This window comes from Apiotrichum porosum (assembly GCF_003942205.1).
Source record: "Apiotrichum porosum strain DSM 27194 chromosome Unknown scaffold_2, whole genome shotgun sequence".
In the NCBI taxonomy this organism is placed as follows: Eukaryota; Fungi; Basidiomycota; class Tremellomycetes; order Trichosporonales; family Trichosporonaceae; genus Apiotrichum; species Apiotrichum porosum.
This window is the reverse complement of record NW_021167109.1, coordinates 2,656,592-2,680,427: the sequence shown is the minus strand read 5'-3', so window position 1 is coordinate 2,680,427 and position 23,836 is coordinate 2,656,592. Positions and strand designations below refer to the sequence as shown.

The following is a 23,836-nucleotide window of genomic DNA, read 5'->3' as shown; positions in this document are numbered from 1 at the left end:
CCACGCATAACGCGCGGCGCGTGTAGAGCCACGCTGTTTCGCACATTGGCGGACGGGCAACGTGTCGAAGCGCATCGGGTTCTGTTGTTTCCATTATCTCCTCGTTTGCCACCTAACCACCAACCACCCCTTCCCATATCGGTACACGGGCCCACCATGAACGTGAGCAACCCTTACAATCCCAACCACCCATCCCCCATCCACCTTCTGACCCATCTCCCTACAGCAGCCTCCTCAGCCCCAGCAGGCATACCCAAATGTGTCGCCCTACCCGCCCACCACCGGCGGCACACCCCCCGTCGTCGGCTCGACGCCGCCCGTCGCCGGCCCGGGCTCTGGCTTCCCCGTCCGCTCGGGACTCGCTGGCATGCAGCCCCACAGCATGACTACCCCTGCAAACCTCATCCCCGGCAGCGGTGCCGGCATCCGCGGCGGTGTCGAGGAGGACAAGAACGTCTTTGACGCGCTCCGCGACAACTCGAACGTGTACGCCCGCAAGTTCCAGGCCGCCCTCGACCGCTCCACCCCGCACGTCACTGAGCGCTGGCTCGTGACCGGCACGCTGCTTATCCTGTTCTCGCTCAGCGTCGTCGTCCGCCAAGGATGGTACATTGTCATGTGTGCGTACAAGGCATTGCCTTGAGGCGGGCGGTTGGTTGTTCCCATCGCCGCCCCCGTGTTCCCCTCCCTCGCACTTTGTTGACGCCTTGCAGACGCCCTGGCCATTTACATCCTGAACCTCTTCCTCGCGTTCCTCCAGCCCCGCTTCGACCCCCAGCACGCCGCCGACCTCGCGGCCGACGACGTTGAGGAGGGCGCGCCGGGTCTCCCCGGCTCAGAGGCAAAGGGCCCCCAGGGCCTCCGTGGCCTCTTCTCTGGCTTCACGCCCAACCCCGAGGACGAAGAGTTCCGTCCTTTCATCCGCCGTCTTCCTGGTACGTTTTCGCGCGCGCGCGCACACACACACACACAAGTCAGTCTCCCTCACTAACGCTCTGCAGAGTTCAAGTTCTGGTACTCGGCCACCAAGGCAACCGTCATTGCGCTCCTGTGCACCTTGTCGCGCGTCACCGACGTGCCCGTGTACTGGCCCATCCTCCTGGTCTACTTCTGCACCTTGTTCGCGCTCACCATGCGCCGCCAGATCCAGTGAGTTGCAGTTGGATCTCCTCCGCTTGGTTCTTTGCAACTGACACATCACCCCAGGCACATGATCAAGTACCGTTACGTCCCCTTCGACTTTGGCAAGAAGAAGGGCTATGGCAAGAAGTAGAGTGCGCGCGATGAGTTGCGCGAGAAGGCGAAGAGGAAAAACAAAAGCAACAACAACAACAACGAGTGCCGCTCGCACGTGTGCGCTTTGTGCGTGCGCGTGCAGCTGTACTAGGCAATCGCAAAGAGAGAGTGCGTGTGTGTGAGACAGAGACAGAGATAGGCGCGCTTTTGTGCGCTGTTGGGAGTTTATTCAGTTCTTTGAGACCCATGATGAGCTTCCGACCCGGCTGCAGGCCACCGCTAGACTACAACGGATGATGCATACCCGTATCGCGACTACAGTGTACGACGGTCGGTCATGACGCGCACGATGCAGCCGACACCGGCCGCCTCGGTGAGCTGGTTGGGTTAGCCAGACGTACGTAAGAGGCCTTGTACCCACCTTCTCGTGCCATGTAAGGAGCACAGAGCCCGGAATGTCAGCGCCGCTGCCGAGAGCCGACATGTTCTGTAGCACGCGCCGTCAGCTCTCTCTCTCTCGCACTCTCTCTTGCCGACAGTGTGCCAACACCACCTACCTTGTACAGGTACGCCATGAGGTGCGCCTGCTGCTCCTGGTCCAGGCCCTTGATGACGTTGGGAATGTCGTTTGCGCGCGTCGAGTTGAGGATCAAGAGCACGGCCGAGGTGGTGAGGTTCTGGTAGGGCGGGGTTAGGTAAGGCGCGCCCTGCATCCAACGTTCCACCTACCTTGGCCTCGTCCACGCCGTCGCCGTAAGGAGGGTCAGTGAGGATGGTGGTGAGGGCGCCGGCAATGTCGCCCCTGTGCACCGCGTCAGCATTGGCGGTCAACACGGCCAGGAGGGTGAGAAATGTGTGGACGGGGCCAAAGCAGCTTTGTACCGTCCTAGTAGTACCGCAACTGCTTGGCCCCACGCTGTGCCCAGCCCCCAGGCCCTTGAGCGTACCCACTTGGACACGAGGTTGCGGGTCTCTGTCGAACGCGCGCGAGCGTCGCTGAGGGCGCCGTCGGGCCCGCGCGGGTCGGGGTCGACGAGGTCCGACGGGAGGAGGGCGTCCTCGTCGAGCGCGTCAATGTCGATCTTGCGGAAGGCGTACTCGTTCGACATGGTGAGCACGGGTGGGATGGGGGGGGGGGGGGGGGGGATGATATGGGGATGCGCGACAACAGGATAATGAGCAGACTGCAGCGTTGGCCACGGAGAGGATGGACAGAGCGATGACGGCGGTGTCCGCAGCTAAACGGGGCGGATGGAATATAAACCGGTAAAAATGTCACGTGACGGCCGTTTGCCACCAAAGGGCGTGAATGGAGGAGGTCATGTTGCGTTCATGCGAGCACCGCTGCTTGACATCAACAACAACAGCAGCAGCAGCAGCAGCAGCTGATACAGCAACGACAATGGGAAACCCCATGGATGCGTTCCGTGAGTACAGCTATGTTGACCGTTAGCCCGCAACCAGCTGATATCCACAGGCAAGGCGGAAAAGGCAAAGCAGCTCAGAAAGGTACCTCGACTGCATGTCGTCTTGTCAACTTGTGCTAATGGCAGAACGCGTCCGACCGAAAGAAGAAGCGCGACGACCGCGCAGTCCACCATGACACTAGGCGTGAGCTGAATATGCTCGTCCCTGAAGCTGACACGCAGACCTCGAGGCGGAAATCAAGGACCTCAAGGCGCGCGACAAGCTCAGCAACGAGGGCCAAGAACGCCTCTCCAAGCTCCAGAGCGAGCTCAAGTATTTCACTGGGCTCAAGGAGAAGTTTGTGTCCAAGAACCCCGACCAGCGCGACAAGGTATACCACACCGACCGCCCGGAGCGCGCACACGGACATGGACATGGACACGGACGCGGGCCGCGCGGCCAAGGCGATGACGATGGCGAGGGGTCGAGTCACCAGCCAGACCCAACGGCGCACCTGTACAACCCCGACGGTACACTGAGGGATCCCAAAAGGAGCTACTACTATGACGCGACGTACAATCCGTTTGGTGTGCCGCCTCCAGGGATGCCGTACCGTGCACGCAGTGAGTACAAGTACGGGTTGCTGGACGCGGGGCGGGTGGTGACCACAGGAGCTTCAGGTTTTGCCGCGAGAGCTCTGTGGGCGTTACCAGCCTCTTGTTTTTGACCACGGAGCTGGCGATCGATGGAGACTACCCAGCTCTATGGGTGTTGGACAGACATAACTTTACAGTCGGCTAACCTTGCTCAGCCCAATCTCCAGAACCTAGCGAGAGCTCGGACGACTCGGACGACGACAGCGATGACGACATTGTGATGCCTGAGGGACCACCACCTGGAGCGGAAGAGTCAGACTCGGATGCCTCGGACGACTCGCTGGACATCCCGTTGCCCTCCGGCCCTCCCCCAAGCAAGACGCCAGTCATGCCAATGTTGCCAAACGGACTTCCGGCGGGATGGCCCCCATTCATGCCGCCTCCAGTGGCACCGAACGTGCCCTTCTCAGCGGAGAACCCCGGAGGATGGGGACACCTGGCGCCTGCTCCTCCCATCCGACCTCCCCGAGGACCCCAGAGGACGCGCGGCGGGGCGTCTGGGTCGGCGCCCTCTGCCCCTCGGCCATCGACACTTCCTCCTCCTCCTTCCTCCCTACCTGCCAAGCCCGGCCTGACCAAGCCGTCCAGTGAGGGCGCTACCATGAGCAAGCAGACAGATACGTCCACTGCTGCGGCGGCTGTAGCCCCACCGGCCGCCGTGACCATCTCCGCTGCGCCACAACTGCGCGACCTCCGCAAAGAGACAACCGTGTTCGTGCCACGCGGCGTCAACAAGCGCAAGGCGCCGGGAGGACTCGCGCCTGTCAACTCGACGCCGAACGCTGGCACGATTGATGCCGAGGGCGACGAGATCCGCGTCAAGCGCGCCGCCGGCCCGGGCCTGATGGGTAAACTGCAGGGAGTTATTGGAGCCCCCCAGGCTGCGTCCAAGGGTGGTGAGGCGGAGGCGGCAGAGGACGAGTATGCGCGTTTCCTCGAGGGGCTAGAGTGAATGCATTGTGTGGCATGCCTGTTCTGCTCGCAAGTCGGGACCCGACGACTCCGCTGTGTAGATCCGCCCAGAGTTCCAGAGAGAATGACGTCGTTGTGTGAGCTGCGAGGCGCTGTGACCCGTCAGCCTCGCCGCAAGCGAGCACCGTGTCGTGCTCGGCGCGAGACGCACACACGGCCCCTCCGGCAGACACTTATCTAATTATCTAGCAACTCGCAAGCTGTCCGCAGCTCGCGAGCTCGCGACCGATCGTGCCACGTGCCGACGCGGTCACCTGGTCTCCGTCTGGGCGCGATGCTTGCTCATCCAGTCCGTGGTCGACCAGCGTCGCCCCCCTGCAAACGGTATGTACGGTGGTGGGTGTGTCGGCACTTGTCAGCGCAGCTCCAGGCCGACGGCGACGACGGTCTGCGGTTCCCGCCTCTCCGCGACATTTTGATTCCGTCGATCCCACAGCGTAACATTTTGTTTGTGGCGGTGTGTGTGACTGGTCGAGCCACACTCTGTTTCTCAACACGATCAATCATCGTCGGCTCCGAGGGAGACAGTCCATGCCCGAGCCGCCGAGCCTGGTCGCCGAATGTGTCGTGTTGGCAGCGCAGAAATGGCATGCTGAATATATAACAGTACATGTCTTGACGAGACGCACTGACATCCCATCATCACCTTCACCACCCCTCTCCAGCTGATAAGAGTCCAAACATTGACTCGTCCTCGTCCATCAACAAGCAGTCCACTGTTTTTTTCTCGGTAACCTCGGGCTATTCCATTCCCTAGCGATCCTCGTTGCGCCGCCACACCCTGCAAGATCGGCTGCGTGTCACTCGGCCCCATCTCGGTTCCTGCGTACCATCTCCGTCTCCCTACATTGTCCGAGCGAGGCATCCCCCCCCCACTTTCGCACCTCCGCTGGCCTGTTAAAGACATTGCCTCCAGCATGTCCACGGCCACATCTTCCCCCACCCTCAAGCCCACTGCAGACATGGGCGATATTAAGCGTTCCTCGGCCGCAAGCTCCGCCACTGGTGTGGCAGTCGCGACGCCACAGCACGACAAGGACAAGACGGAGCCCGAGCCACTGGCGTCTCCGACGTTGACCCACACCGAGCTCGTCACCGCCAAGAACGAGCGCGCTGCCGAGGTGGGCGAGTACGAGGCGGACCCGGAGCACCCGCTTGCCGTCCTCAGCAGTGTCCGCAAGCACGTCCTCCTCCTGATCTTCTCCATTGCCACGTTTGTCGATGTCTGTGAGTACCCGTTTGTGGCCGTGTGGCCTACCTCTGAAACAATGGCTGACGCTGTTTGTATAGGTAACGTCTCAGGCGTCGCTATTGCTGTCGCGCAGATTGCCGTCGACATTGACCTCAAGACGTCCCAGACTGTCTGGGTAAGTTCGCCACACGAGCTGGCCATGCACTGTCATTTATCTAACTATATGCCCAGATTATCACTGCCTACTCGCTCTGCTTTGCCTCGTGCATGCTGCTCATGGGCCGCATGAGTGACCTGTTCCCGGCCCAGATCGTCTTTGAGACGGGATTTGTCCTCCTCGGTATCCTCTCCCTCGTCACCTCGTTTGTCACCACCAACAAGTTTGGCTTCCTGATCCTCCGTGGCCTCGGTGGCATTGCCGGATCGATGAGTGAGTCACAGGAAAGTGCCACTTGCAACGCGCCAACCGGTTCACTAACACTCGCCGCAGCGATTCCCTCAGCCTACCACCTCATGGTGCACATGTTCCCGGACCCCGAGGAGAAGGAGAAGAAACTCGCGCTCCTGGGTCTCGCCGGCGCCCTCGGCAACGTCCTCGGCCTCGTCCTGGCCGGCATCACGATGCTGGCGTCGTACCACTGGTTCTTCCGCCTCATGGCCATCATCTGCATCGTGTTTGGCGTGCTCACCATCTTCCTCCTCCCCAACACCCCCTCGGGCTGGGTTCCCGACGGCGTGCCCCGCTGGCGCCGCCTGGACATTGTCGGCGTCATCCTCATGGCCGGCGCGCTCATCACGTTCATCCTCGCACTCACCCAGGGCCCGATTGACGGCTGGGGGTCGGCGTCGTTCATTGCCCCGCTCGTCATTGCGTTCTTCCTCGCGCCCCTCTTCTTCGTCTGGGAGGGCCGCATCCAGCCCAAGTCGGCCGTGCTCCCGGCCACGGTTTGGAAGATTAAGAACATGACCCTCGCGTCCGTCGTCGTCATGCTCCCGTTTGCGTACTGGGCCACCTCGCAGCTGCTGTACGCCACGTACTGGCAGTGGGTCACCGGCTGGAAGCCTCTGCACGTCGCGGCCGCCATCCTCCCGCAGGGTATCTCGGCTCTGATCGTCGGAGGCGCCACCCAGGCCTTCCCCCAGATCATTACCAAGCCCCGCATCTCGGTTCCCATCGGCTCCGTCCGTGAGTGCTTCCCCACCGGCCAACGAGTCGACTGTTGTGCTAACGCTACGCTCTAGTGATCATGATCTCCGAGGTGCTCATGTACTACTCTGACGGCGGTGTCGACAACCTCGACTACTGGAAGTACTGCTTCCCCGCGTTCAGTAAGTGTTTGCCACCAAAGTCCTCTTCCTTTCCGTCCTCCCCCCCGCCCCCCCCCCCCCCCCCCCCCCTCCTCCCCCGCTCACACTCTCTTCAGTCCTCGGCTCCATCGGCGCCCTCATCACATACATGGGCTCGGGCATCAACCTCATCACATTCTGCCCTCCCGAAATGGGCGGTGTCGCCGGCGCGTGGACGCAGGTCATGTCGCAGGTCGGCGGCGCGATCCTGCTGGCCATCCAGGCCGGTCTCGAGGCGCCCGACCTGCACGACTGGCGCACCAACGCGCGCAGCTTTTGGTTTGTGTTTGGCGCGTTCGCCGCCGCCGGTGCCTCGTACGTCGTCTTCTACGACCAGCCCATCTCCACCGAGGAAGAACACATCAAGACCCGCCAGCGCATCCGTGAGGTCGAGGAGCGCTTCGCCCAGCGCGACGCTGGCAAGGCTGAGAAGAGCTCGGTTGCGTAAAACAGCAAGGCGTGTTGTGTGAATGTAGCTTTCCGCATCGAAGGTACGAAGACGACCCCCCACTGTATAATAGTTTGTGGGTGGAGAAGGAGAGAGGGAGAGAGAGAGAGGGAGAGTTTATAGAGGCTGAAGCGCCAAACCACTGCTCGTAAACAGAGAAACCCCACATAATACATAGACGCGATGGACATTAGTCGCCAAGTGGGTACATGGGGCGTTGAGCTGATGCAGGCACGCAGTGAGTTGGGAGCGAGCTCGTCAGGTAAGTATACCGCTTGAGACTTTGCATTGATCGATCATCCTACGGCCGGGTGGGTACCTTCTGACTCTGCTCTCATGTCGCCGTCTCGCCTTCAAACGTCTCGCCTTCAAACACGTCTCCGCCAAACACGATGCAGTGCGGGTATCGCGCCTCCCAGCGTTCACAGCCGCGCACATACATCTCCATGTTGGGCTCGGGGATGCTTCCGACTGGGAGGATGCCTGAGCGGGTCATGTCAGCGCCAGTTGGCAGTAGTTTCCCGTTGTTGCGTGGTGGCAGTGCAGAGGGACCCATGCAGCTGCTGTAGCCACAGTGGTAAACATGTGCCGCGCAAGCGATGGTCCATGGTCCTCGGGGTCGGGGTTGACTCAGCCCGACGGTCTCACAACAGCTGATCGGCAATCCTCATGGCACCAGAGCTTGGGCGGTAGTTCCGATCACCATGTGTGCGCAAAACGTGGTGTTTGGGCCATGGTTGCGAACTGGGCGGATGGGGATATGGGAGCAACGGCATATGCACAACAGCAGGACACATACCTCCGTGAAGGAAGAGCAGTCCGGGATGCTTCTCAGCGACGTCGAACAGGTTTCTGTGGAATTATCAGTACAGAACCACTGGCGAGTGGTGGTGGATGGAGGTGACGTCATATCATGTTGGTCGTTCCCCACTCGCCCACTATCATCCCCACGGACCCAGCTGTGCACCGCGGGGACCTCAGACTGCACCGAGGTGCGCGCCGCACGGTGTACGCCGCCAAAGGATACGTGCAGACGCAGGCGGAGAGGTAAGGGGGAGCTGATGGGTGACACACGACCACTCACGAGCCGCAGTTCCCACACCAGCTGCGGGTGATCCACCGCCCACTATCGGCCTTCTTGGTGTACGCGCTCGGCGAGCCTGTGATAGTCGCGCGGTCGCGCGGGACTGAAACGTAGAATGCGCCGCTGGAGGTGTCGTGTAAGCCAGGTGTCGAGTGGGTAGATGTCGCATAGGGAACAACGGATAACTCACATGGCGCCAGTGAACTTGCGGCAGTCTGTGCAGTCTGTCCCCAAATGGTCAGCTGTCCGTCCTCCTTCGTCCCCCTAGACTGTGCTGCTGTCGCTCCATGCTACGCACGGCATATGGCAGTCGCGTGCGGCAGCTGGGTGGTGGTGATCTTGATGCTGCCGCAGATACACGTCGCTGTGGTTGTCTCGGCCATTGTCATGGTTGAGAGGGAAACGCCAAGAGCCGTGACAATGATAATGGGTGCGTCGTCTCGGGTGGCGGATTGCCTGGCGCAAAAAGTATTGACCACAGAGAGCGCGGGTTTGGGAATCCGAGTACAATGCACAATAGGTAACCGGCGCAGTGGCGCGGCCAGTTACGGATCTATAGATGCCATGTGCACATGGCATGTAAAGGTATACATCTCCTCTACATGACCGTGCATGAACGCAGACCTATGCATGGGCCAGAGAGTCGCAGACGCAGCAGAGCGGTTCAAGCTGTTTGTTTTGTTGCGAGAATCATCCGACGATCCGAGTATCTTCCCCGTCTCGACGAACACCTGCTCTCAACGCTCGGCTTGTGCCACCTTTTACGCACCCTCCGCGTCCTGTGACCTCGACCTGCGCAGTCTCGGTGGCGAGGACACGTGAGTTGCGGCGCGGCGCACTGGCCATGACTCCAGGTGACCAGGGTGACCTGGCGGGCATACACAAAGCTGGAAACCTAGGTGTCGCGCAGGATCTCACGAGGAACAAGCCGTGTCGACTGTGTTCAGCCCAAACTATTGATCTCCTGTTCCGCAAAATGTGACCCAACGGACTGTCGCAGACTGGCAACTGGCCACTGGACCGCGATCTCGTCGGGTGGCGCGAGGGCCGTTGGTAGTCACTCTCTCGTCAATCTCCTCGCAGCTCCATGGACAAGTGGCCGTGCGCGCCTGCGGTCTGCGCACCTGCATATACTGCGGATGCGAGTCGGTATCAAAGTACATGATGCGCAATCTTAAAATACAATTTACACAAAGGTCATTGTCCTGATGTCCTGATCCAGGGGGGGAGGGGGGGGGTTGATCTCGAGCCAAAACGGCGGCGACAGCCGGCTCGATCATGGCGGGGCAAGTCCGGTACGGCTGTTCTTCTCCAGTAGCGACGTGCGCGTCGCGGCCAACTCTACACCTGCAGCGGTATGTGCTGAGGCGCGGCTACGCGGCTGCAGGGCCCGTCGGATTCGGATAACGAACGCGGTCTGGGAACAAGTCAGTCTTCATGGGTTTTCAGGTGGCAGACCAGGTTTACCCACCCCGAAGCAAACGAGCGACAGAACCAATAACACCATCATGCCGTTGTACAGCCAGTCGTGTGTGGGGTCGGACGTGACAACGATACCCGGATTGGGGACGGCTTGTTCCTCTTCTGTAACCTCTGGAATCTCCTTGCTGTGAAGGTCGTCAGCTGAGACAGTGGCAAGAAACCTAGCTGACACTTACGCAATAAAGTACTCGACCCCAAGCAACACGACGCCCTCTCCAGCCTCCAATGTGACCGCTTGCTCCCTCATAGGGTCGAGGGGCCACGAGAAGAGGTTGGCGCGGACGAGCAGCGCGGCGGAAAGAGTGTAGTCGAGCTGCGTCCTCTCATAGCCGTTCAACACAGGAGACACCTCGACCGAGTACGACTTGTCCTTGGCGTCATGCATGTCCGTCCTCGTCACGCCGATGATGTTCATGTACGTCGCGCCACGCGGTGGGTAGAACTTGAACGTCGACGGGTGCGTGGCAACAATGCCGTGTGTCGGTTCTGGGGGGGTCAGCTAAAGAGTGGGTACGCAAGCTCACTCCTTGGGCGGTCCCGATACACCTCCATCTTACGCTCAATCTTGGACCCGGTGCTGATCCGTTTTAGCACGCGTCGTTCACAAAGGGCCGTGAGCCAGACTCACCGGAAAGTACCCCTCTTTCGGGCAAAGCTGACCAACGGCTTGAGGATGGGAGTGTACCGTGGCTCGGCATCTGGCATAAGCGTCGCTCCCGGCTGTCCGTACCAGCGACTCACCCTCAAACGGCACAGTGATGTTGTCCCATGTGCGCACGCCATCTTCAGTGACAGCCTCGTCGACAAACTCTGGGCCCAGCTCCCAGTTGGGCACATACTCGACCGCGCTCTCCCTGCACAGTGTTAGTTTTTGGCTGGGCGTGTGTGTATTTCCGGTGCTTGCTGTTTTTCCTTGTTTTCGAAAACTCACAAAGCGGTGCCGGAAAGTGTGACCACGGAAAAGACTGCAAGCGCACCGCGCTCCACAGTGATGATGACGCGGTGCGGGTCAAACGCAATCCCTTCGCCGTCCTTGTACGAGTAGTCGTCCATCGCGATCAGGAAGCGCTCTTGGAAGTTTCCGCCGCCGCTCTCGTCGTCCCACCCGTTCGGGCTGGGCAGGAGCTCGAAGCGCTCCGACCGGCCGTCCGTCTCGACGTGCACAATGGTCGCGTCGTTGCTGCCCTGTCCAAAGCCAGGCGGGACGTGGCCGAGGACGATGAACTCGAGGCCCACAAACTCAAACCCCAGCCTCGCCGGGGGCGAGTTTGCACCGACGTACGTCTTGTGCCACCGCGGGGTCTCGTCCCACACGCCGTCGTAGGAGATCACAGCGTCCGTGTGCTTGTACGCCTGCACGAGCTTGCTCCAGCGGTTCCATACTGGCACGTCCCACTGTCTGTCTGTGGGCGGGACGACGACTTGGTCGGGGAGGAACGCGTCGGCGACCGGTTGTTCCGGGTTTGAGACGGCGGCGGCAGCGGCGGGTGTCGGCGCGGCGTTGCCGGTGGTGGGACATGTGAGCGCGGCGAGGAGCAGCGACGCGGCCGCTGCCAGTCCTGTGCGCATGGTTAGAGGGGGGAGATGTTGTCTTGGTGGGGAGGGAGTGTGTTTGGTGAGATGGGGGATGGAGCGATTGTGAGAAGACGGACGAGAGAGTGTACGCACGCTTTACATTTCACCCACCCCACCCAGAGCACCAACACCGCAACAGAGCGCGGGTGTCTTGCAACACTCCCGGCGGAAGCTCTGGGCGCGTGCTCTTCCCCCCGGTGGCGGCGTTGTCAAGGCGTTATAAGGCGTACGGCGTGGTCAATTCTGTCTCCCTTTGCTCTCCTTGTCGCTCTCCTCATGCATAGGCAGTGCAGCAGGTTGTCCGTGACACCACTTGTATATTACATGCTGCAACAGCACTCGTTTGATACTTTGTGATCTTTAAATGACAACCTGCCCAGGGTGGACGCGTCGCTCGAAATAACCAAAACAAACCTCTTGGGCGGCTGTCGAGGGCCATTTGGGTCATTGGCATTTGGCTTCATCCTGCACACTCTCACACCCACAGTGTCCCTTCTGCACTGCACAGCACTCACGCTACCCGGCCACCTCGCCACCTAGCCACCTGTGGAACCGAGTCTGTATGTACAGTATGTTCCCTACATGATGCAGAGAGACGCGTCTTGCGGGGTTTCGATGAGCTTAAAAAGAGGTTTCACGGGGTTCTCGACCCAATACCAAATTCACCCTACGCGTAAACGCCGTTCTCCATGCCGTCCTCGTCCCTGTTTTTTCGCCAAAGGCCTGGGCCGGCCACAGGCGGCCTGGCGGCCAGGAGCGAGCGCGGTTCCGGTAAAGAAACACAACACAGAGAACCTGGCGGCGGCGGCGTAGATCTCGCTCGGCGAGCTCGCGCGAGCTCGCGAGCCTGCTGCGGCGTGCCAAGAGTACGCCTCAAGCTTCAACGCCTGCACGACTGCGTCGACCGCGGAACCGACATTACGCGGGCTGCGCGGTGTTTCTCCCAATCGTGTTTCGGTGCCTCTGGACTGGTTCGTGCACTGCGTTCGTCGATCGTGTTGGCCTCGAGCTGCCCTTTGCCCTTACCACACCCCCGGCCACCCCACAGTCGACCTGGAGATGGCCCCAAACCCTCGATCCACCACAGCTACGCTGTATGGGGGACGCCTGTGCTGAACACAAAACATGGGGGGGGGGGGCATGCTGGGACAGAGTGTACCTGCCAAGGGAGGCACTGAAACCGCGTCGCATTTGGACGGCCCGTCGTAGATCCCAAGTAGTAGGGTTAGCAATGCCTTTCCTTGCTGTCGAGATGCCAGGCTCGCTGACGCGCCGTGACAGCGAGCCGATACACTGACAGACTCTGACTGCAACCAAGCTCAGCACCGAGTCCGTTCTTAACCCGACAACAGAAGCTCCTCATGCAGCCTCTGCCCATTTCAATTGTCAGTCAGTGCCAGTCCGAGCTGATACATGCACGGGAGAGTACGAGAGGGGGGTATACAGAGCAGCTAAAAAGGATGTCGCCGCCGCTGGGGGGAAAAGGAGGGAGAGAGGGAGTGTGTGTGTGTGTGTGTGTGGGTGTGTGCGAGATACGGGGTGTACACGGTGTGTGTGGGGGGGGGACATCATGCAAAGATGTGGTGGTGTTGTTGTCCTGGTCCTATGCGCTTTAATACCTGCCAACAGACTCGCCGAGGGGCGAGACGGACCACGAAAAGCCCTCAAACTGCTGCTGCACAGTCTGCGAGAGGTGCGAGTCGGCGACGACCGAGTCCTGGGGCACCTCGGAGGTGAACTCTTCGTCAAAGTTGCTAGTGTCAATGGCGCTGGCGACCGATGGCTTGAACGGGGGAGGAATCTTCTTGGCGAGAAGCTTCTTAAAGTCAATGTGCCTCGAGAAGAAGGGGTGGTCCTTGATCTCCTGGGCGCCGTTGACACCCAGTCGCCTCGAGGGGTCGCGGTCGAGCAGACGGGTGAGCAGCGAGCGGGCCTCGGGGCCGACCTCGTCGGGGAAGCGCAGGGGGTCGGACAGGATCTTGCGGTACATTTCGTTTGTGTTCTCGTCGTAAAAGGGCGGGAGACCCGTGAGCATCTCGTACAGCAACACACCCAGGGTCCACCAGTCGACACACTTGGTGTACCCGTGGCCGCTCAGCAGCTCGGGCGCAAGGTACTCTGGCGTTCCGCAGAACGTGTTGGTGGTCTCGCTGGCGCTCATGTTGAGCTTGCACAGACCGAAATCACACAGGGCAATGTGGCCAGTGTAGTCGAGAAGAATGTTCTCGGGCTTGAGGTCACGGTAGACGACGTTGAAGCTGTGCAAGTGCTCGAGAGCCAAGAGGAGCTCGGCGGCGTAGAAGCGCGAACGGGTCTCGTTAAACTTGCCCTCGCGCTGCAGGTGGTGGAAGAGCTCTCCGCCGTTGACAAACGCCAGAACAAGGTAGAGCTTTTCCTTTGACTGGAACGAAAACTTGAGAGGCACAATGAAGGGGTTGTTGACCTGCGCAAGAACAGTACGCTCTGCCAGCGTATGCGTGACTTCAGACCGCGAGACAATGTGTGCCTTGCGAATGGTCTTGAGAGCGTAAATACGAAGGGTGTCGCGCTTGCGGACCTGCATGACCTGGGGGCGGGGTTAGCTGAATGCCCGTTTTCGGTCAGCTCACCTTTCCGAACGAGCCCTTGCCAATGACCTTGAGCAGCTCAAACGAGTCAATGGTCAAGGGCTGGCCCTGCGCAGGCTTGAACGAGACCTGGACGTGGATAGCGCCTGAACCACCCGAGATCGGGATCCACTCGTCTGTCAGGCGCATAGTCTCGAGGTCGGGAATGAAGCGAATGCCACCCAGTCCGAGGTCGGCATTACCCATGTCCGAGGCGTCGCCCGACTGAGGGGGCGCGGTGCGGAGGTACGTGTTGACGCTGATCTCGGAGATACGCGACACGTCAAAAGTTGCGCTGTACATCCACACGGGGTTGGCAAGGTCACCGCCAAGCGCATCGACGAGGACCTCGTTCTTGTCGAACTCGAGGACCACATACGGCAGCCACCAGAGCTGCTTGCGCTGCAGGCTGTCGCGGTTCGTCGACGGGTTGCGCGTGTGCTGTACGCGAGGGGAGGAGGACAGGGATGCGCTGAGGACGCTGGTGGGGTGCTGCTGGAGAGCAGTCTGCACGGCACTAGGAACGTGGACTGGAGACGGGGAGTCAGTGCGCACTCTTTACTCGAGTGATGGGCTGGCAGCCAAGCCCCAGGCACCATACTGCCGCCGCGATCCACCACTGCGGCACGCGTTGCGCGTCGGCAGACTCGTGCAGCGGTGTCGTGTGCTTGGCACAATTGGCAGCAGCGGGTTGCAGATGGATCTGGGGGGGTGCCAGAAACGTTCTACTCACCACCCTGTGGGAGGGTCAGGCCCTTGCCGGCGGTGACACGAATACGGAGGATGCCGCTGCGGGCGACGGGGGGGCTGACGGGCGTCTCCCTTGGCTCTCCAGGGTGAGGGTTGCTCGGTGTCGGCGTGGTCGAGCGCGAGTCGGGGGCGGACGGTGTGTGGCTCTTGGACGAGAGGAGGCCGCCCTCCTTGAACTCTGTGGGTCGGGATGAGGAGAGTGACGGAGACGGAAAGCAGTTGAGTGTGACGAGACGATTTGGGGTGGAGATGCGTCAGCAACACGTTTGTAGCAGATTAAGTGCGTGCCAGTGTATCATAAAGGGCAAGCATGGCACACTGCACGCTGTGCACGCGCCACTGGCATGTCTGGAGCTGCACTCACTCTTGCCGATCTTCCACGACATGGTGATGGGTGTGAAGGGTGACTGCGGGAGAAGGCGGGCAGACGAGGCAGCGGCGGCGGCGGCGCGTGGGGCGCGGTGCAAGATACGCTTGGCTGGCGGCGAGGCGGGGGGTGAGACGGGGCCGGCGTGGGGGAAGGAGCTGGGTGGGGGCTGGTGCACTACGCTAGCAATCGAGGCTGCGGTGTGGACGGGTGTTGAGGGGGTGCGTGAGTGGGAGGTTTATAAGGAGAGGGAGTGACGAGGAGAGAGACAAAGATGGTGTCCACAAGGTGTCCGACGTGCCCATCCACGGCACAACCGAGAAAGCGGGGTGCACTTGAGAATATTACGTAAGAAAATACGATGACGCCACCTAACCACCCAATGCGTCCCCCCAGCTTTGCCGTATGCCCCCCTTTCGCATGGCTTCTCGGCCAAACGCTCGCACACTTGTCACTGGCCGCAATGTGCACCGCTCGCATGACATCCTCTGGGTACACACGGAAATGCGATATTATGCTTCTAGACCTCTCTCATATGTGTGTGTGTGTACTGGGCAAACAAACTCCCTCAGCCGCCACCAAGCCATCTAACATGCCGCACTCGCCACACGCCTCAGTCCCTCTCCCTCCTGCTCGCCCAGGTCTCTCGACGGTTGCGGTCGGGACTCTGGCTTCGGTTCCTCCTACCCCAGTCAGGCGACGGAAGGCGGCCGCCGCCATTTCCTCGTGACCCCACAGCGCCGCGGGGAGCGCCGCCGCGCCAGCTGCCAGCCGGTGCGCGGTGGTCGTCGCGGTCGCGGTCGCCGCCAAAGGCCTGTGGAGGAAGAGGTGCGCCGCGCGCCCATGGGCCATCGCGGCTGCTCGGTGCGCCGTTGCGTGCGTCACGGAAGCCATCGCGGTCGCGGTCACGGTCACGGTCACGGCCTTCCCTCTCGCGCGCCGAGGCGCCGCGGATCGAGGTTGCCGCCGGAGCGCGGGGTTCGGGAATGTGGATCGCGACGCTGAGGAGGTCGCCCGTGAGGAAGCCGTACGAGTCGAGTGTCTTCTCCTCCACAACACGACCACGACGCGGTGCTGCGGCTTCGTCCAGTTCACGGTCCATCGCGACGTCGCCGTCGCCGTTCCCGTTCTGGTCCTGCGGCGACACTGTGGCGGCAAAGTCGCGGCCGGTAAACGTCACGAGGTCCTTGCCGCGATACAGGCCGCGCTCGCTGGCGTCGACGTAGACGTGCTTGAAGGCGTATCGTGCCAATGGCGAGCGGTAGGGCGCAGGGAAGACCGAGTACAGCTGCTGGATGATCGATGTCGGGGTCGAGTGCTTCCTGCGGGAAGGTGTCAGCAAGAGGATGTCGTGACCAGCTGCAGCGGTGAAGCTCAGCTAGAGACTCACCATCCGTACACCTGGAACTCGTCCTGGACAGGAAGCTTGCCGTCATCAAAGTCGATCATGGGTGTTTGCTTGTTCTTGGTGACAAACACGCGGATGAGGAACGGACATGCCTGTGGGGATCAGCAGAGCACATTTTTGGATAAACCTACCTCTGCCTCGGGATCGGGACTGGGTCGAGGCGAGAAAGTGCGCGAACGCGACGACATGCTGCTCGCCGGGGAAAGGCTTCGCGCTCGAGACATGCTGGGTGGGCGTTGGGAGTGTGATGGCGAGTGTACACAAATGTTGAGCGATACAGTTGGTGCCAGTCACCTCTCGGGTTGTATCCGACAAATAAACGCTTACGTAACCATTATTTGACCTCTCTCGGAACGAGCGGGATGGACGGATCGGCGGCCCGGCCATGAGCGAACCGCTCTGCCCCGCTCGCTCTCTACAAGTCGGCAAAAGCAAAGCAACTGCGTCTTTGGTCTCTTCTGTTTGCTCAGTAACAGCTGGCACCCGCCCACGTCCAGCGCAGACGAAAAAAAAGTGACGAGCGTGCGCAGAGGGCTATCCATCTTCCCACCCCGCCACCTCATTGTGCCCCTTCCACACCTCTGCGTTCGCTCGCCCAGCCGCCCCAACCTCTTTCCGAACCTCAAACCGAACCCGCAGCTCGTGTGACACCATTGTTCACCATGGCCCGGCCAAGCGTACGTTTCCGCCCTGCCCAACCATGTAAAGCTCACTCGACAGGTAAACATCCTGACGAGCCTCAGTCTCGGCGGGTACAACGCTGCCGCGAGCTCGTCTCGCACCCGCGCCCTCCCGCGACAGGCCGGCGCCGTGTACCGCTCGGCAAACGGTGTGGCCATGCTGTCGCTTTCGGTGTCCGTGTCGGCGCGCCGTATGGCGAGCACAGTGGCCGCCGAACAGCCATGCAGGGTGAAAAAGTACCCCAGGCTCGACGAGGACGAGGAGATGACCGACGGCCAGAAGAGGGCGTACTACCAGCTCCGGCCAGTGGTGGAACAGTTCAAGGCGCCGATCGACATGGCGGTCGCGTATGGCTCGGGTGTGGTGGCCCAGGCCAATGCGAATGCTGAGGGAGTGAGTGTTCAGTAAAAGGCTGTCGTACCCTCTGTGGGGCAGCTAGGTCGGAGACAACGTAGCTGACGGCAGCCACCACCGCTCACCGACTTCATCATTGCAGCGCCGTCGGCGCGCGAGTTTCACGAGGCCAACCTCCGCCAGTTCCCCGGCCACTACCCGCTATATGCGCGCTTGCTGGGCCCCAACGTTGTGGCCTGGTTGACAGAACAGTTTGGCGCGGGCATGTGGTATGTCACCAATGTCAAGTTTGGCGAGTTGGTGAGTGCCAAAAGCGGTGACTCGCGAGCAGCACCGTTTCAGCTGTTTTGGGCTCTCTCTCCACCGTTAGCTGACACGCTCACAGGAAGTGAAATACGGTGTCATCTCGACGCCCACTCTCCGGCGGGACCTCGAGGACTGGACGACGCTGTACGTCTCTGGACGGCTGCACAAGCCCGTCCTGGGCCTGTCGTGCACGCCCGACCTCAAGTCGGCGCTGTCCTCCAACATCCGCTCGGCGCTGGCCCTCGCGCTCCTCCAGCTCCCGCCCGGCACACCATTCACCGAGCTGCAGCTGTACGAGCAGATCGCGGGCATCTCGTACTCTGGCGACCCGCGCATGAGCGTGCCCGGCGCCGAGAATCCGGAAAAGGTGCGCAACATTGTGCGCGGGCCCGGCGTGCTCGAGGGCTTCCGGCGGCTGTATGGGCCCTTTTTCGCGGTCGTCGACGTCCGGTGGCAAGGCGACAATACAAAGGGCCTGCGCGAGTGGCGCGGGGACGGCGAGCAGATGATGGAGCAGCCCGTGACCGACAAGCATTTCACAAAACTGCTCGCGGGCCTGCCGCTGCACCTGCGCAAGAACGTCGCCGACCACTTCCGCCCGACGGTTGTCGGGTCCATGGTGTCTCCGCAGGTCGCGGCCGACAGGCGCGACGCAGCTGCCGCGGCGCGCGTGGGACTCGCGCTGCACGACGACCCGGCGTTCTGGGCCAAGGTCGTCCAGCAGCCCAAGTTCCGTGAGACCGTTGCCAATGGTGAGCTAACCGGTCCCGTTTTCCCCAGCTGACAACCCCGCAGAGGTCCGCCACATCATCCGCCGTCCAGCACTCACGCAGAGTGTCAAGGGCCTGGTCACTGCGGGACTCGTCAAGAGTGTCGTGTACAGCTTTGCAAAGTTCCGCAAGTGGCTCGCGGCCAAGCAAAAGCAGAGCGCCAGGGCCCAGGGCGACAAGTAGAGACACAGTAAAAACGAGAACACGGCGATCTGCCATGGGGGCTTTGCGGCCTTCGTACTACATATCCCATATCATGCCATGCTCCATGTATATACTACTTCAAGACGCGGTCGAACGTCTGGCCTCGGACGGTGCCGCCGCGCATCGATGTCTTGACGTTGGCCGCGAATGCGTCCCTGTTACGCCTCAGGTCCTCGGCCGCGTCTGCAAGGTCAGTAAAAGGTCTGCAGAGCTGGTATACCGTCCTCCCAGCTGTGTCCCGCAGTAGTGCACATCCCAGCTGGAGACCGCAATACCTGCCTGCCTGCACTCACCCTTGTTGAGCGGGTCGTCCGGGTTGGGCTCGAGGAAGAGGTACTGCAGGCCGACGAGGACCGACGAGAGGTTGAGGACGGGCTTCCAGTCTTCGCGGAGGATGTTCCTGTGCTGTCAGACGCTGGCCTTATACCTTCTTTCCCGCTATCGCCAGTGTAAGCCGTATAGCGGGCAAAGGCCCATGTCGATGGACAACTTACAGGCAGACGTTACCCTCGAGGTCCAGGTTGGGGTGGTAGATCTGTGCCGTCAGCCGCTGGTCTATCCCTCCGTTCATCCCCATGCGGGGACGGTGCGCCCTCCGCCCTCCGCCCTCCTCAGTACGACCCACACGCAGCACACACACGCGCGCGGGCAAGTCGACTCACCTTCTGCGTACACCTGACCTTGGGGGCCTCGTGGGGGTAGTTCTGGTTAATGGCAAAGGTAAAGTCGAACACGCCGCCCTTGTAGATGCCTGTGGCGTTAGCTATACGTCGCAGTTGACAACAGCTACTGCATGCTCTCGCGTGCATTGCAGCAACTCACCCTCGTCAGGCTCAATGGTGAGGCGGAAGTTGAGGATGTCCGCGGGGTCAGGGTACACCATCTTCATGGTGTCGGGCAGCTCGAGCTCGGTGATATCTGGCTGTCAGCGGTGCCGCTCTATGCTGTGCAAGGGGTGTTGGGGCTCGGGAGTCGACGGCCATGGCGACGGCGAGGAAGGCAAGGTGTGAGCGAGCCGAGCGGCGACACGCACCCTTCTGAACACGGAGCTGGGCGGCGGTGGTCTTGGGCTTCTTCTTGGCCGCCGCCTCCTGGTTCTGCTTCATCGACCAGATCTACGCGTCGCACAGCATGCAGGAGGGAGGGCATGGCGGACAGTGGAGGGGTGTAAGTGGGAACAGAAAGCCGGAGGACGGAGGAAGGAGGACAGGCGGGTGACATCGAGTCGCGTGAGTGGGACGTGCATGTGCAGCTGTGTCAGCATATGTAGTGCTCTCTCCCCGTCGTTGCCCCCCGGGGGCGGGTATGCGCACCTTGATCATGATTGCGCGAGCGTCTAACCGCGCCGGGGTGTGTTGCTGTTGAGAGAGATGGAGAGTGAGAGTGACTAAGGAAGAAACGCGAGACGGAAGAGATTACAAGTCGCCGCTGATGACGGTGGTGGCCGTAGTGTGGGTGGGTGCGGCCTGGCCTTCCTTTGGATTCTTCCGCCGCCTGGGCGTCATGTTCAGAGACACAATATTTGTCTCAACCACTCCACTCACCCCCAACACGTCACTCTATCAAATCATGGCCCCGCCAGCAACAGAACAGCCACAGCCAGAGCTGGTACACAGTGTGTGAGTGTATGCATGGCAGCTGTCTGAGTGCAGCGATGTCAGCTGCATGAGGCTGCACACCTCCTCTCCCTGTTCCTCCTCGTTCACCTCGGCGACGCTGTCCGGAGTTCGTCTTCCTCCTCAGCGTCACCACCACACCCCTCCTCCCTCCATGCCCTCGCTGTAAACACCCAGAGCGCTTACATGCAGTACCATGCGGATACCCTTCTTCACCGCCGAGCACGCCGAGATAGGCAAGCGGGCCCTCGACGTCGACCGCGAGGTGAACGCCGGCCTCGTCGAGCGCTGGACAGAGGTGGAGGGTGCTGAGCTTGTCGTGTGAGTCACAAGAGTCTGGAGCACAGCTAGGCAGTGGGCCAGAATGCCAAGCTGACGGGATGACTCGTTGTCTCTTACCTGCTCTATACACCGTCCTTGCGTGGTCGCTTGTGCTGCTCGACCTGTTCGCTTTGATGTCCGCCCATGCCTTCATCAATGTCCGCGTCCTGGCGGTATCCCTCAACCTCCACGCACGCTCTCCCATGTCCTCTTGTCCAACCCTCTCCACCTCCAATCCCATGTGTCCTCGCGCACAATCAGCTACGTGCGCGCCGCCACCGTCCGCCTCCTGCGCCTGGCGTCCAACTCGTTCCTCTCGTCTGCCGACCTCGTCCTGCGCACCATGGGCGAGTTTGCCCCCGACCCGAACGAGGTGCTCCCCACAGACGAGGACCTTGACGTCGTCGCGTCCAGGGCGCGTGCGGAGGGTGGTGGTCGTAAGGGCATCGAGCTCACTGGCGGCGCCGGCGCGGGGTCGGGCGAGGAGCTCAAGTGAGAAGAGCGCCGCGAGCACGCGCGCGCAGCGAGCGAGCGAGGGATTTGGACGGGTCCAGCACTGGCGCACTGGAACACTGGTAGACTAGGAGACACACACAGCGCATATCTGCAGCATATACATGACACTCGGCAGCGTGCCCAGACAAGATACTGACGGCGTGTCGCCCAACTGACAAACACTTTTCTAGCAGCCACCTTACAACACGCGCACCTGTCCACGCGCCTCTGTTTTTCGTCGTCTAGGCGCCAATCTTGAACACGATGCGCTTGCCGCTGATCTTGCCTGCCTTCATCTCCTCAAACGCGGCGGTGATGACGTCGAGGCCCTGGCGCTCCTCGAGGGGCGGGGGCCGGATGCCAAAGACGGAGATGTACTCGGGCGTCTTGGCGCAGAGCTCGGCGAAGAAGTCGCGCTCTTGCGGGATGGCCGGGATCAGGTTCTTCTGGCCGCGCGGGGCGAGGCTGATGTCCTGGGAGCGGGTGTCAGTAGACGTGTATGACATATATAACCTCTAGTCTGATGGCTTCCGGCTGCCCCTTTTTACTTACCTTTCCGAAGAGGGTGTACAGCAAGGTGAACACGAGCTTGACGTCGGTGCGCTTCTTCTCCACCTCGGGGTCGGCCTGGAGGGTGAGGTTGAGCTGGCCGCCCTTGTCGCCGAAACAGTCGACACAGAACGCCTGCGTCTTGGCGTCCGAGATGCAGTCCATGGCAACGTCGACGCCGCCGCCCGTGATCTCCTTGATCTTCAGGTGCGCGGCCGGGTTGGCATAGTCGACAATCTCGTCGGCGCCGTACGACTTGACGAGGTCGTTGTTGTGCGGCGAGCATGTGGTGATGGTCTTGTAGCCCATGAGCTTGGCGAGCTGGAGCGCGTACAGGCCCACAGAGGACGAGCCGCCGTAGATGAGGATCTGGGCGGGGTCAGCGGTCGTGGTCGTGGTCGTGGTTGTGGCCTCTTGGTTTCTCGGCACAGTTCTTCCAGCTACAGGTTCCTGCAGCCCGCTACAGTGCAAGAACACGGGGTTGCAGATCCAGCAACGCCCGTGCCGACAGTCTTGCGTGGCGCAGTCACGTCGCCAAAAGGCCCAGTCTGTGGCGTCGCCACAAACCAAAAATGCCCCCCCAACCACCTCTCCCTCGTGCTTTTTTTATTTTGTTTTCTTGTCATCTTACTCACCCACTTGTTCAGCTTGGTAGGCGGCCAAGCTCCCTTCTGGGAGTGCACGAGACCGTGGAACGCCGTGCAGTACGGCACGCCGTACGCGCCTGCCTGCTGGGGGGTGACGTTGTCGGGGACCTTCCAGCACAGGTCGGCAGGGATGTGGAGGTACTCTGCGTACGAGCCGCGGTCGGGGTACATGCCGCCGTGGACCCAGCCGGCGACGCGGTCGCCGACCTTGAGGTGGACGCGCGGGTGCGACGTGGTGGCCACCACTGTGCCGGTGTAGTCGCACCCGATGACGGCGCCCTTGGGCGACAGCCACGCGACGTGCTTCCAGTCGGTCGGGTTCTGGGTGGCATTAGGTGGGCGGTGTGTGGGGAGATTTTTGCACGAGGGAGGGAGGGAGGGAAAGGAAAGGGTGGGTGTGTCGCGGAAGTGGCCGAGAAGGATGACGTGACGTCGGTGACCAAAAGACAAAAATGAATTGGGCCACACGGCCGCGATCAAACACGATGGAGAATGTGGCCACGAGCGAACAGGCAACCGCGCGACCGTTGCAGGGAGTAAGCACAGGGGAGTGGAGCGATGCCCCCGGGGGCGGGTACATGTTCCATGTCCAGCACATATCGAGTTCCGTGTCCGTGTCCACGGGTGCACGCAGGTTGCCAGGGAGGAAGGAGCGATGATGGAATGTCGCGCGGATCGAGGGTCGGATGGGTTGGGTATTATTCCGTGTGTCCGTAAGAGTGAGCACCGTTGGGGAAGATGCCAAGCGAAGGGGAGAGAGCAAAGAGCATAGAGAAAGACCGGGGTCAGCAATGTGGACGGACGTGTGGCCTACACGGGTCTGCGACGTACGAGGGACGCATAGTCGACCTTGACGAGAACATCGCCCTCGTCGAGCTTGGGCACGGGCACCTCCTGGATGGCGGCTTGGTCCTGTTCCACTCTGTTAGGTCACAACAACATTTCGCGTTCGGGTGTGGACTCACGCCGTCGCCCTGGACCATGGCGCGCATGGTGGCCGGGATGGGGAGAGCAGGGGCAATGGTCATTGTACGAGGTTCCAGCTGGGGCTGTGGTGGTCGTTGACGAAAAGACGAGGGAGGGGGAGTTGGTGGTGGCAGGTCAAAGCCACGGACTAGTGGTTAAATAGGACTCTGTGCACACCTTCTGCCAAGGTTCTCTCTCGGTCTCGGTCTCGGCAACACGGCAACGCAGTCCACAGAGTGGACCATTGCGTAAGCGCCGTCCTGCACAGTATCGCAACCCTAGCTACCTCCCTCGACGACGTCAACAGAAATTCCGGCTTTCTGCAAAATACGAAGTGCTTATGAGGAGCAAGGGGCGGAAAGCCATACTCGGGCAGTGTGGCCGCCTCGCGCCTGAC

At 61.1% G+C, this 23,836-nt stretch overlaps 12 protein-coding genes across 12 annotated transcripts; 5 read left to right on the top strand and 7 right to left on the bottom strand.

Moving 5' to 3' along the window:
* Positions 1-156: 156 nt before the first annotated feature.
* On the top strand, positions 157-1,273 carry EHS24_005058 (uncharacterized protein; the record flags this gene model as incomplete). The annotated part of the gene is made up of 5 exons (XM_028620599.1): positions 157-162; positions 227-620; positions 714-935; positions 1,002-1,149; positions 1,207-1,273. 5 exons carry the CDS (start codon positions 157-159, stop codon positions 1,271-1,273), a joined length of 837 nt encoding a protein of 278 aa, XP_028479571.1.
* Positions 1,274-1,551: 278 nt separating this feature from the next.
* EHS24_005057 (uncharacterized protein) lies at positions 1,552-2,345 on the bottom strand (the record flags this gene model as incomplete). The annotated part of the gene is made up of 5 exons (XM_028620598.1): positions 1,552-1,614; positions 1,658-1,723; positions 1,794-1,913; positions 1,966-2,038; positions 2,188-2,345. 5 exons carry the CDS (start codon positions 2,343-2,345, stop codon positions 1,552-1,554), a joined length of 480 nt encoding a protein of 159 aa, XP_028479570.1.
* A 293-nt stretch (positions 2,346-2,638) lies between these two features.
* On the top strand, positions 2,639-4,251 carry EHS24_005056 (uncharacterized protein; the record flags this gene model as incomplete). Its single annotated transcript, XM_028620597.1, has 5 exons — positions 2,639-2,663; positions 2,714-2,745; positions 2,790-2,847; positions 2,886-3,266; positions 3,455-4,251. The coding sequence occupies 5 exons, from the start codon at positions 2,639-2,641 to the stop codon at positions 4,249-4,251; spliced, it is 1,293 nt and encodes a 430-aa protein (XP_028479569.1).
* A 937-nt stretch (positions 4,252-5,188) lies between these two features.
* On the top strand, positions 5,189-7,258 carry EHS24_005055 (uncharacterized protein; the record flags this gene model as incomplete). The annotated part of the gene is made up of 6 exons (XM_028620596.1): positions 5,189-5,498; positions 5,562-5,638; positions 5,695-5,893; positions 5,954-6,649; positions 6,706-6,792; positions 6,888-7,258. 6 exons carry the CDS (start codon positions 5,189-5,191, stop codon positions 7,256-7,258), a joined length of 1,740 nt encoding a protein of 579 aa, XP_028479568.1.
* Positions 7,259-7,592: 334 nt separating this feature from the next.
* On the bottom strand, positions 7,593-8,731 carry EHS24_005054 (uncharacterized protein; the record flags this gene model as incomplete). Its single annotated transcript, XM_028620595.1, has 5 exons — positions 7,593-7,741; positions 8,058-8,110; positions 8,343-8,465; positions 8,533-8,566; positions 8,641-8,731. 5 exons carry the CDS (start codon positions 8,729-8,731, stop codon positions 7,593-7,595), a joined length of 450 nt encoding a protein of 149 aa, XP_028479567.1.
* An 887-nt stretch (positions 8,732-9,618) lies between these two features.
* Positions 9,619-11,393, bottom strand: EHS24_005053 (uncharacterized protein; the record flags this gene model as incomplete). The annotated part of the gene is made up of 7 exons (XM_028620594.1): positions 9,619-9,759; positions 9,814-9,949; positions 10,001-10,310; positions 10,349-10,401; positions 10,453-10,522; positions 10,566-10,678; positions 10,756-11,393. The coding sequence occupies 7 exons, from the start codon at positions 11,391-11,393 to the stop codon at positions 9,619-9,621; spliced, it is 1,461 nt and encodes a 486-aa protein (XP_028479566.1).
* A 1,618-nt stretch (positions 11,394-13,011) lies between these two features.
* GAD8 (AGC protein kinase Gad8) lies at positions 13,012-15,141 on the bottom strand (the record flags this gene model as incomplete). The annotated part of the gene is made up of 4 exons (XM_028620593.1): positions 13,012-13,965; positions 14,009-14,535; positions 14,739-14,933; positions 15,120-15,141. The coding sequence occupies 4 exons, from the start codon at positions 15,139-15,141 to the stop codon at positions 13,012-13,014; spliced, it is 1,698 nt and encodes a 565-aa protein (XP_028479565.1).
* A 594-nt stretch (positions 15,142-15,735) lies between these two features.
* EHS24_005051 (uncharacterized protein) lies at positions 15,736-16,718 on the bottom strand (the record flags this gene model as incomplete). The annotated part of the gene is made up of 3 exons (XM_028620592.1): positions 15,736-16,444; positions 16,513-16,622; positions 16,662-16,718. The coding sequence occupies 3 exons, from the start codon at positions 16,716-16,718 to the stop codon at positions 15,736-15,738; spliced, it is 876 nt and encodes a 291-aa protein (XP_028479564.1).
* Positions 16,719-17,192: 474 nt separating this feature from the next.
* Positions 17,193-18,824, top strand: TAM41 (Mitochondrial translocator assembly and maintenance protein 41; the record flags this gene model as incomplete). The annotated part of the gene is made up of 5 exons (XM_028620591.1): positions 17,193-17,207; positions 17,251-17,604; positions 17,677-17,865; positions 17,951-18,623; positions 18,667-18,824. 5 exons carry the CDS (start codon positions 17,193-17,195, stop codon positions 18,822-18,824), a joined length of 1,389 nt encoding a protein of 462 aa, XP_028479563.1.
* Positions 18,825-18,918: 94 nt separating this feature from the next.
* On the bottom strand, positions 18,919-19,734 carry UBC12 (NEDD8-conjugating protein ubc12; the record flags this gene model as incomplete). Its single annotated transcript, XM_028620590.1, has 5 exons — positions 18,919-19,028; positions 19,139-19,245; positions 19,340-19,380; positions 19,508-19,596; positions 19,668-19,734. 5 exons carry the CDS (start codon positions 19,732-19,734, stop codon positions 18,919-18,921), a joined length of 414 nt encoding a protein of 137 aa, XP_028479562.1.
* A 923-nt stretch (positions 19,735-20,657) lies between these two features.
* Positions 20,658-21,278, top strand: EHS24_005048 (uncharacterized protein; the record flags this gene model as incomplete). The annotated part of the gene is made up of 2 exons (XM_028620589.1): positions 20,658-20,782; positions 21,044-21,278. 2 exons carry the CDS (start codon positions 20,658-20,660, stop codon positions 21,276-21,278), a joined length of 360 nt encoding a protein of 119 aa, XP_028479561.1.
* A 241-nt stretch (positions 21,279-21,519) lies between these two features.
* EHS24_005047 (uncharacterized protein) lies at positions 21,520-23,501 on the bottom strand (the record flags this gene model as incomplete). Its single annotated transcript, XM_028620588.1, has 5 exons — positions 21,520-21,750; positions 21,830-22,195; positions 22,462-22,794; positions 23,305-23,385; positions 23,439-23,501. 5 exons carry the CDS (start codon positions 23,499-23,501, stop codon positions 21,520-21,522), a joined length of 1,074 nt encoding a protein of 357 aa, XP_028479560.1.
* Positions 23,502-23,836: the final 335 nt, after the last annotated feature.